The 12059-nt window shown below is 40.3% G+C and overlaps 1 protein-coding gene across 3 annotated transcripts in view; it reads right to left on the bottom strand.

Annotated features, from left to right (window-relative positions):
- The window catches only part of Sipa1l1 (signal induced proliferation associated 1 like 1), a 298167-nt gene that overhangs the window by 16828 nt on the left and 269280 nt on the right, over nt 1-12059 (bottom strand). For all 3 annotated transcript variants that reach the window (XM_090344402.1, XM_090344404.1, XM_090344403.1), the window contains one exon: nt 10936-11378. In XM_090344402.1, the coding sequence (XP_090200528.1) occupies nt 10936-11378 (443 nt within the window). The remainder of the gene's footprint in view (nt 1-10935; nt 11379-12059) is intronic.

Genomic DNA, 12059 nt, shown 5'->3' with positions numbered 1-12059 from the left:
CCTCAAATATTTTCCAGATAAAGAGAATGGAAGAAGAAACCTTACAAAGTCTCAAGCATAACAAACTGAAAAGCAATGTAACCAGATAATAAATGTCAATTTTAAGGAAATGCAATGTAAACTTGTTCCATATTAAATCATACTAGATAAATACTACAGAATAAAACTAGATCTCTGCTATGGTATGGAGATAAAAAGTGGAAAGGTGAAAGAAAAGAAAAAACACAGCGGCTGAGCTCATAAAGACAATGACACCAGAGGCCCAGATTAATAGCAGTACACATTCATGGAGGGAGCAAAGACGGAGATGCTTCTATAATGTAGAACAACAGCCTTTGGTATACTTTTAAATGACAGGCTTGGGATTGTTTGTTACCAGGGGAGATGACTTAAGTCTTTGGTTTGCAGATTTCCCTTGACTTTACTGTGTCTACACCTCACCTATACTTACAACACAGACATCTCAAGTCTCAAGCCTGATTGGAGTTTGAAGCAGATCCTGGTAAATGGAAAAGCAATGATGTATTATGATCTAGCTTACACATCTTTCCACATTTTTCATCTTGGATAATTACGTCTTTATTTGAACAACTTACCATGTCTTATATCCACAAATGAGTACAGGTGTCTCTGAATTACGAAAGCCAGCTTTCCAACTTGAGCAAGTGAAAACAGAATGCTGTTACCCGAGAGATTTTTTTTTTTTGCTAGTCCTGGGGCTTGTACTCAGTGCCTCAAGACTCTCCTTGAACTTTTTCAAAGCTAGAGCTCTATCACTTGAGCCACAGCTCCACTTCCAGCTTTTTCTATGTGTGTGGTACCAAGGAATCGAACGTGAGTCTTCATGCATGCTAGGCAAGCACTCTACCACTAGGCCACACTCCTGGTCCCCTACAGATTTCCCCTAAGTTGCAAGGGTCTCTGATTCATACTTTCAAAACCATTGTATTTGAAGCCCGGCACAGTGGTTCATGCCTGTAATCCTAGCTACTCAGGAGGCTAAGATGTGAGGATCGAAGTTCAAAGCAAGCCTGGGCACTAAAGACCCTGAGACTCTTATCTCCAATTAACCACTAGAAAATGGGAAGTAGTGCTGAGGCTCCAGGGGGTAGGGCAGTAGCCTTGCGCTGAAGAGCTCAGGAACAGTGCACAGGCCCAGAGTCCAAGCCCCACAACCCCTCCCCACCATACACACACACACACGCACACGCACACACACACAAAGAAAACCACTGTATTTGAGGCAAACTTGAATTCCTACATTTCCACATTTTATACTGATTAATATCAAATATTGATATGATAACCTACTGTGATGATAGCAGGTTAATAATTTTGGGGACTTCCAAGACTAAAGATTCTATCAAACTAGAAATAACTGGCGAGGAATGGTGGCTCATGCCTACAATCCTAGCTACTCAGGAGATGGAGACTGGGAAATTCGTGATGGCACACATCTGTTATCTCAGCTACATATGAAACATGAGTAGGAACGCGGTAGACTAAGCGAGTCCAGGAATGAATTGAAGACCCTATTCAAAAAATGTGCAAAACAAAAAGAGTTGGAGGCATAGCTCCAATGATACACCATCTATCTAGAAAGTGCAAGACTCAGCTCAAATCCTAGCACTATAAAACAAAACAACCTTAAAGAATAAGCAGATTCAGAATCAGGAGATGTAGGAGACCACAGTTCAAATAGGCTAGCCATGGCAACAACCAAAAGACCCTATCTGAAAAATAACTAAGGCAGAAAAGGGTTTGGGTCATAGTTCATGTGGTAGAGCACCTGCCTTGCAAGCTCTGGGGCCCTGAGTTCAAATCTCACAAAAAAACTAGAAATAATTAGCCTAGAGAGTGGAAAGTAAGTTAAGGGTCCATTAATTTACAAAAGGTTCCTCCATGTTGTAGAAAATAGCAACTCTAGTTTTAGCAATACTATTTGTATTTCATAAAAAGAAAAGCTATAGAAAATGCTCAGAAATATCACAGGAGACAGTCCACAAGTTTCTGTTTCTCTGACAGATAAACACCAAATAAGTGTTTGTTCTAGGTAATAAACTCTTTGAAGACAGGAATTTAATTTTCTTCATTGCTAGCAACACACTGTAATCCCATCAAACTATTCCTTCAGCAAAATATTACCCTGAATTATATTGTGTATTTCATTCCTTTTATCTCTTTGCAGTCTCTCCATTCAACTGTGCACTCCAAGAAGGCTTGCAAAGGTTTCTGTCTTGTTCACTACCACAGTCCTCATGCTTAGGACAGTCCTTGGCAACTGTTAGCATTTAATATATCATAAAAAGAAATACCAAGTAAAAGGTAAGTTGGCTATTAAGTTTTAGATGGAAGGAAGAAGTATGTATGCAAATTATGTGTTTTGCTCCAAGTATTTAAAACAGCTATTGTTTTCTTTTTTTACTATAAGAAACAGTCAAATCTACAAATAATGTTTCTGCTTCTAAGTGTATCCTCATAGGGCAATCACTTAAAACTACCAAGCCTGATTATTGGTTTTTATCTGTGAACACGACATGGATACGTGGGTGGAAAATGTCAAGCACACTTTGTTCACTGATGGTTATAAATCAGATAGCTTTAATAATTGGTTAATTTGGGAACACTGATACAGGCAGAAACACATATTTCACTGGCCTATTATTGTTCCTTAATGTACAGTATATAACTCTCAGCACCCCCTTTATCCAATCTAGGAGGTAAAGCCATGTTTCTGAAGGTATGGGCTGTGGTCCCTGCAGACTGAGATCAATGCAGAGTTAAGATTTTTCTAGAGCCCAGAAAATCTGTTATTTGAAAACATTGCTGAAGGATCCTTCTATTTCCCAGAATTTATCAACTATTATAGGAGCCTATAAACTTCACACTCTACAATAGGCCCGTCTCTCCCTTCCCAGTGGCTTTGTCTTTGGGCAGCTGTGAGTGGGATTTCACTGAAGCTGGTCACCTTATTGGTCTCAGTCTACCTTGAGGATGTCTAGATACATGTCTACCAGGAAACTCTGAAGTGGGGATAATTACAGTCTAGCTAACAAAGCTGACAGCCCCAAATCTTCTGAAGGGGAACTGTATGCCTATGCCATTGCATTATCCTACAGATTCCATATTAATTGAATAGGCTCCAATTTTGTTTTATCTACGGTGACTTAAATCACTTGATAGGAATTAAAGAGACAACTGCAGCTATTTCTTTTCTTACTATAAAAAAGTGAATTTATATGTAAGTATGGCCAAACTACATTAGTGAGGATTTAGTCAGGGTGTTTCTGTGTTCTTTGTGAACAGATGATACTTCCTTTCTTTCTTCTTTCTCCATCTCCTCCTCCTCTTCCTCCTCCTCTTCTTCTTTTCTTCTCCTTCTCCTCCTCCTACTTTTAAATGAAGACCATAGAGTACTTCTTTCCCACAAATGGAACAATTTAGGATTGTTTGGCCATTTTAGGGTGTGAGTTTTGAAAAAGATGAGAGCACATGCGCACACGCACATGCACCCCCCCACACACAATCATAAGCACAAGAAGTGAATAGAGCAACAGAGTAACTGAGAATATGACAGTCTAAATTTGTCCAGACTTCACATCTTGACCTGACACTCAAAGGAGAGCATGAACCCAATGTGCTGCAATCTGGCTATTATATATTCCCTGCTGTGGTAAAACTTCGTAGTGGGAAGGATCAATAGGCAAAAATGGTACTTCTTGTAGTGGTACTGTTTGCTGAATTCACAAAGGAATAAACTACTGGCATAGGGAACCTGAATGTTATCCATCAAAGCCCCAAGTATCAAACGTATGACGGCTGGGGAAAACGCTGTGGATTTCTGCATCATCATTGGGACCACCCCTTCCCATGAAAAATATCTGCTAGCCACTGTCTGCTGTCATAAGCTGCTGAAGAGAACAGTTGGACTCATCCACTATGCAGGCATGGCACAAGGGAATGGTAGTTTTAGTCAGGCTGGGCCTGCTAAGGATGGTGTTTTCAGAAGGGGGAAAGCAGTAATTAGTCACCTGTCAAATGGCTATGGGCACAATCTGGGCAAAGGCTGAATGCTGGCTTAATACCAAGGGGAGGGGAGCTGAATGGGTTTCCTGTGATTATTTGTACAAATAACAAGTCTTTCGGTGACAGATAATATGGAAGATAATGATTAAGCAGGGCTCTTCTTACTGTGTTCAATATCAGCCAATTCCATACTATATCTAATACTGGCTCTACAATGGAGGAGGGCTTCAGGAGACACTAATTCCAAAGCACTGGGGAAAAGTAAACAAGTGAAATAGGGAACATTAAACTGGTGAGAGGGATATCCAAGTGATTACCCCCTCTATAAGAGGGAGATGTTAACTACAAAAGCATCATACAGACAGCATAGGAGGTGTGTGCAGCAGCAGAGGCTGTTGACAATGAGATGAATAGGTCTTCATAGTAAGCTATTTAAAATAAGGAGCTATCAAGATATCTCCAAATACACACACATACACACACACACGAAGATTGGCATCTAAAAATGAAGATGAGCGTTGGTGGCTCATGCATGTAATCCTAGCTACAGAGCAGGTTGAGGTCTGAGGACAGGCTGGTCTTGAGCCAGCCTGGAGGCATTGGCCAGTCTTCCTTCCAATTAACTAGAAAACAAGCTCGAAGTAGTGCTGCAGTTCAAGTGATACAGTTAGTCTTGAACAACAACAACAAAAAAATGAGATAGTTGAAACTCTAGTACTAGCACACATGCATGTGCATGCTCACATGCACACACACACATACACACACACACACACACAAACACACACACCCCACGCAATAAATAAAGTTAATTAAAATGGAAACAAACACTGGAATATGACTGCAAAATGAAACACACAAAGGAGGCAAAAACACATGAAGCTGTCAGAGATAGCTGTGAGAGACTCATGAGTACAGCAGGAAGAAAGGTACATGACTGTTTAAAGTTGGTGATAAAGGGCCTGGAAAACTGATGACCCCCTTTCGTCAACTTAAATGGACAGTTACATCTGACAACTTTCTTTATTCTTAACACGTACAGAAGAACCACTCTTTAGTAAGTGGATTAGCTAGTAGGTTACAGGTGAAGGACCAGATTGGGGAAATGGCCATAGGTCACAAAGCTTGTCAGTGGTAGAACTGAGATGTGAACTTAATCTCAGGGTCTGAACCTATTTTCCCTACAGTTTTCTCAACATTTACCTGAATATGAGGAGGTATGGGGAAATTTATTCCTTTCTCATGATTTGTACCCAACAACTAGGATAGGGCAAGCAAAGCCAACCATGTTTTGGAAAGATTTATCTTAGAAAAATTATATATACTTCTTTTTTCGCTGATCCCGAGTACTGTCCCTGAGTTTCATTGTGCTCAAGGCTAGCACTCTACCACTTGAGTCACAGTACCATTTCTGGCTTTTTTTATGAGTAGTTAACTGGAGATTAGAGTCTCACAGATTTTCCTGCCCAAGCTGGCAAGGAATTTTGAGCCTCAGATCTCAATCTCTTGAATAGCTAGGATAACAGGCATGAGCCACCAGTGTCCAGCTCCTTATACACTTTTTTTTTTTTTTTGCCAGTCATAGGGCTTGAACTCAAGGTCTGAGCACTGTTCTTGCGCTTTCTCAAGGCTAGTGGTCTGTCACTTGAGCCACACTACCACTTCTGGGTTTTTTCTATGTATTTGGTACCAAGGAATCGAACCTAAGTCTTTGTGGAGGCTAGGCAAACACTCTACCACTAAGCCAAACTTTCAGCCCTCCATATATACTCTCAATTGCCAGTTTTGGCTGCACCTTGCAGAATAGGACTACATGTCAAACAGGAAGAGGATTGTTGTACATACTGGACACACAGAGAAGTAGGAGAATGTCTCTGTGGAGATTTGTTTTCTGTTAATGATGCAGTTACATTAAATTTTCATCCTGATATAGGAGACTTTAAGGATAGCAAACAATGGGCTCTGCACTTCGAGAATTGATTTTGACTTTATGACTTAATAGCATTCGGAAAATTTGGCCTTACTATTGCAATGAAATGAAGGGGTGAGCTGTTCTGTAGAATAAAGTGTTGCATCAAGCATTTGTGGCTTGACAGAGGACTCATTTCAACCAAAACAATTCTATTTTTGGCTTTACAGTCAGTAAAAGTAACCAAATTCCTGGTGAAATAACCAACCACCCATCTAAACTGGGGGAACTTACCAGGATATTTTAGACCAGATTACCTGGAGTTCTGCTATATTCAAGCTAAGCAACTATATTATGAATGTTGATTGTACGAGAAGTAAAATTACCAACAACTAGAATGAGGCAAAGAGAGATATGACACATAATTTCAGAAAATTCTGAGTTTGGAATTTTAGAAAATGCACTTCCAAATTCTGTAGAAAATAATATTCTGATTTTCAGAAAAAAATGTACGAGAGGCAATTCATTGTTAATAATTGAGGAACCTCTAGGCAGAAAAAGATTTAGAAAGGGAAATGTAACAAGTAAGAGACAATGGAGTAATTTCTAAAGTAGGCATAATTTTTAGATAGATAAAATGCCAAAGGGGGTAAAGGGAAAAACATCTAGGTAGTGGCTCTAAGAAACATAGAAGCATTGCTAGCTGATTAGTACATTAGTCTGAAGCCTTTCTTAATGTCCCATGTAAGCTGCATGCAAGGAGCCCTTCTTGCCCTCTGCTTTCAAGAAACATACAGCTTTGCTGGCATGAACAGTAAGTCAATCAGAGGAAACCTACTCATAAAACTGAACTACTTGGGCAACTACTGGGCAGGCATTGCTCTTAGTCTTTAGTCTTTCTAGTGAATATCAGGCACTGACCAATACATAGAGATCCCAACTGACATTTGCATAAATACTATTAAAAGAGTTCTTTCTAGTATTATTTTCCAGATTTCTAAAACATTTACGCAGAAGTGACCCTACTAAAAGTAAACTATACTACACCAGGCCTTTAAGTATACTTTAATACTAAAACCTATACATATAATTACTGTAGCTGTGTGTAAGAATCAGTAAGTACAATCTTTGAAATGTGGGGTTTTATTGTGGGGGGAGAGTGTTGAAGATTTCTGATGGAATTGGGTTTATTAGCAAGCCATGGAGTATGAAGCAAAAAGTGGGAGAGGTAAGTAAGTTCTTCTTCACTAAAGTGTAATAAGCCCTTGTCTGTGCAGAACATGAGGCAAAGATGGGAAATCACAAGTCAATGAGTACATAGGTGGGTGTTAATTTGGCTATAGGCTCTGAGAGGAGCCAGTGGGAAGCACAAAGAGTTATCAGACAGTGAGTGCCTAATAAGAGTGAGCAAGAGGCCTAGAAACCCAGAGAAGTCAGGTCAGTATTTTGCAGAAAAGGTGTTATGTTAGGTATGGGGTATATCTCTCAGAAGGCTCATGAGTTGAAGACAGTCTCAGCTAGTGGATCGGTCACTGAATCATGAGGATTCGACCCATCTGCTGATGGATTTAGCAATGGATACCATTACTGGAAGATGATGAAAACTTTTTGGGGAAAGCTAAAGGAAGCAGGTCATGAGGATGGCATCCTTGGGGGCTGAATCTTGCTCCTAGCCTCTCAGTTTCTCTATGCTTTTTGACTGACGTGGGGTAAGCAGCCTCTTCCACTGCATGCTCCACCACTGTGATGTTCTGCTTCATCTCAGGCCTGAAGCAATAGATCAAGCTGATTCAAAAGTGGTATTTCTGACATGGTATGCCATAATAAGCCTTTCTTTTACCTAACATCAGACATTCCACTGGTCAGAAGGAACAATCTACTAACTGAAGAGGTCCTTGGCTGCCAGTCAAACTGGCCTTACCTATTAACAAGGCCAGAATGCTTAAAAAACAAAACAAAACAAAACAACAACAAAGCTTACAACTTTTCCCTCTAAACAGAAAATAAATCCAGCTTGCAAGAATATACTAAAACTGGAATTCTTTTTGCCTTTCCTGTGCTTACCACAAATAATTTTTTCTTGAAGAATTCACCTTAGGATATGGAAGTAAAATAGCCATTATAAAAAAGAAAACATAAAAGTTAAAATATCTCCAAGCTTCATAGAAAAATACATACTCTAGAAAGCAACATTTTTAGATGAACAGACTTAAAAATGTAGCAAGTTATCAGTGGGTATTGCTTCCTTTAATGACATTCAACTATAACAACCCTAGTAATTACCCACCTGCACTAACACAGTGCTCATGGGGCTCAGAAAAAAACCTGCACAGTCATCAGCAGAGAAACTGGAGGACAGAGGGGGTAGGAACAGCCCAGCCAGAAATATACAGCAGAACTTAATCACTGTAATTTAGAATTTTGTCACCGAGTCCCAGGTACAAGCTCTTTTATGCACTGTCAAGAGATCTCCACATTAATTGCTGTTCCTGTCTTCTGAGGACACAAACACTCTAATTTGCTGTGATTTTAGCTTCTCTAGCAATGTGTGTTTGGTGGCTAAGTCCCCTTTTTCCTCCAGAAAAGAGGGGCTGTTAAAGCCCTGATTATCCAACCCATTCTGCCAAGATCAACAGACTGAAGTTACAAAGCATCCCTGTTTACTGGAATCTAGAAAGGAGTGTGACTCAATCCTCTGGTGGGCGGGAAGTCCTGCCACCCTCCCTGAAAGGCCACATTCTTCTCTTTCCTGGTATGTTTGACTTTTAGTAGAAGAGTTATTTCTTTTTTTCTTTTCTTTTCTTTCTTTTTTTTTTTTTTGCCAGTCCTGGGCTTAAGCTCAGGACCTGAGCACTGTCCTTGGACTTTCTCAAGGCTAGAGCTCTACTACTTGAGCCTCAGCACCATTTTCGGCTTTTTTCTATGTATGTGGTACCGAGGAATCGAACCCGGGTCTTCGTGCACGCTAGGCAAGCATGCTACCACTAGGCCAAATTCCCGGCCCTAGAAGAGTTATTTCTAAGTGATGAGTTCAATGATTCTACACGGTACATTGGAGGCAGAACATTTACATAATCCTTTGAGGCCTTGGAGTAGCTCCAATCAGCACAATTGGACAATGAAAACCCAGGTGCCTACTTTTTAGCTGGGGTTGGAGGGAGGCTTTGTAGATCTGACTGGTAATGGCATGACCCTTACGCTTTGGCATCAGAGGCCCCGTTCTTTGCAACCTTGCTCACAGTAATGGCATTCTGGACAATCCTTCTGCAACCTACTTTCTGCTGCTATCATGGTTAGACTATAGATTGCTCTATAGTTGGAATATTATTCTTAAGTAAAGGTACATTCCTTTCAAAAGGAAGAACTGGTCACCAAAGAAACAGGGGTCAAACTAAACCTAGAAACTACAGAGAAATCACTCTGAGGTGAAAAATGTCAAAGTTGGTGAACAGTCAATAATGGTGAGATGCTGGGCGGGTAAAACATTGTAATCCTGAGCCATGTGATCTCATAGGTACATCATTAAGGTATTCGATACCCAGCTTTCTGTTCCATTACAGACAGTCCTTACTTCACTTGAGCCCAACACTCTTATTGTCTGAATTGTGGAAGGAGAAAGGGATGATGAACACTCAAGATTATGACTTCATTTTTGTTTGGGTGCCATGGAGTTTTCAGACAGCTCACAAATCATTTTAAAATAAGGAATGTAGGAGTGGAAACCAGAAACACAGTAGTGAAATGCTTCCTACCCATGGGGCTGGAATTTATAAAGAAGGGGAAAAAAAAGCTTATCAGTAACAATGCAAACAGTGTGAGAAAGCTAAGTATTTAACTCCAAATGAAGCAGATATCTTCTTTCACTAAGGTTGTTGGGGACTTACTGAGAGATTATGAGCCTGGCTTCTCACCTGAAAAAATAAAAAGCTAAGTTAAGCTTCTTTATCATTTTTATTTTTTGGTAGGGTATAATAAAAGAAACTCAGGAGATAGCAAGATTAGACAGTATTTACAAGGTAGGTGACTGATGACTGACAACAATGAGGGATTAGAGAACAAACTGATTCAGAGACTGAAGAACATGGAGAGACATTTCCTCCCTCAAAGAAAGAATTCTACCAGACTTGTGATTTTAGAGGGAATGAGAAATGTCATTTATTTTGTTTGGTAGAATGATTGCCATGGATACAGGGGAATGTGTTTTTCTGTTCTGAGAGGTACATGGAATATGTTTAACTTTAGCTATGGGTTTCCACTGGACATCTCCATGTCAGGAGCCAATTACTGAAAGCAGTTATCATGAAAACATGGGGTCAGTAATGTGCTCAGCAAAGCATTGGGAAGGATGTGCTCAGCATCAGGAAAAATGCAGTTACACTCAGCAAATGCTTCTTATAAAAATGCTATCTAGATCTTTAAAAATCTTTAAAAGATTATTTCATTGTATAAAATCTAGCACTAGGTGAAAATCCAATTACCAAACCCCTCTCTTAATTCTGGCATATAGGAAAAAAAAAAAAACAAAACAACCCAGCTGAGTACCAGCGGCTCATGCCAATCTTCCTTGGTACTTGGGAGGCTGAGATCTAAGAATCAGTTTGAAGCAAACCTAGGCAGAGATAGCTGAAACTTTTATCTCAAATTAACTGGCAAAAACTCAGAGGTGGAGGGATGGTTCAAGATGCAGAATGTTAACCTTGAGTGAAAAAGCCAAGTAAGAATACAAGTCCCTGAATTCAAGCTCTAGGACCAGCATCATCAAAATAAAATGAAATCCAATTTTATAAAAAATAAATCTGCAAAATTTTCTTAGCTTAAAATAATGCCTATGACTGTTGGGCTATTTTGCTGGAAAGTAAATATCATAGGATATGTAAAAATACAGTGTTTTTTTTTTCTTTTTAAAAATCTGCTTATTTTGAACATCACTGTATGTATGCACTGTGGAGGATGGCGGGGCAGGAGTGGGAAATGGAAAGCAAGGGAATAGATGCAGTTACCTTGTGTGGGAAGCAGCATCATTTATACTGAAAGTGCTGTTCTCCCTTGTCAGAGGGCTAGAGCCGCCTTGGCTCTTGCTGTGGATATCCAGGCTCAATGAGGATTCTGCTTTCCGGTCCATGCCATGGCTCTCTGTCTCTAAAGTCCGATCTGCCATGGAGAGCACTTCACTGGAGCTATGCCACAGGGGAGCCACTTTCTCCTTGCTTGGCCCTGAGCGGGGTGATGAGGTGGCAGCTCCCAGGGAAGCTGTGCTGCCATGGCTGGGGCCATAGGAGGTGGTATCAATGCCACTGTCAGCAGAGGTGCCCTGTAGATAGTTGTAGCTGTTGAGTTCAGATTCTGTGCGGTCCCCATCGTACCACTTCTCATCACTGTGGGCACTAGATGCATTGCTGGAGAGGGTATTGCTACTGGAGTGGCTCGAGTAGTGACTATCAGCCTGCAAGGAAAGTATGACTGACTTCAGAGCAAGGTTCCACTTCTCCACAACCCAGAGAACAATGGGGAGCACCGTGGTGTCATGCAGTCTATCGTTAGAGAATTATAATGGCAGACAAGTTCCAAAGTGACAAAGTCAAAGTAAGGTAGATCCCCGGGAAAACCATGATGACTGGTCCATTTAGTTGTGCTCATGGCAAGAGTGCAGAAAAAAATTGCTTTTTAAGTAACTAGCTAGGTGCTAGTAGCTCACATCTGTTATCCCAGCTACTCAGGAGGCTGAGATCTGAGGACTGTGGCTCAAAGCCAGCCTGGATACTAAAGTCTGTGAGACTCTTATCTTCAACTAATCACCAGAAAACCAGAAGTGGCGCTGTGGCTCAACATGATAGAGAGTTAGCCTTGAGCTGAAGAGCCCAGAGACAGTGCCCAGGTCCAGAGTTCACAACAGAAAAAAAAAATCTCATTATTTAACTCATGTTAAAATATCAATACAATAGTATGAAGATTATTTTAATTGGAAAATAATCTAAGTCATCCTAGAAGTCTTTAATATCTTAAAGGAATGACATTTCTAAAAGGCTTATAATTAGTATGCTTGATTCTAGTGTTACCAATGTTTAACTCTCTTTTTAATTGATTATACTGAGATTTGAACTATGCTTGCTAGTCAGGTGCTCCA

This window comes from Megascapheus bottae, chromosome 14 (genome assembly GCF_031878675.1).
Source record: "Megascapheus bottae isolate mThoBot1 chromosome 14, mThoBot2.hap1, whole genome shotgun sequence".
NCBI lineage: Eukaryota > Metazoa > Chordata > Mammalia > Rodentia > Geomyidae > Megascapheus > Megascapheus bottae.
This window is presented reverse-complemented; position numbering and strand designations above follow the sequence as displayed.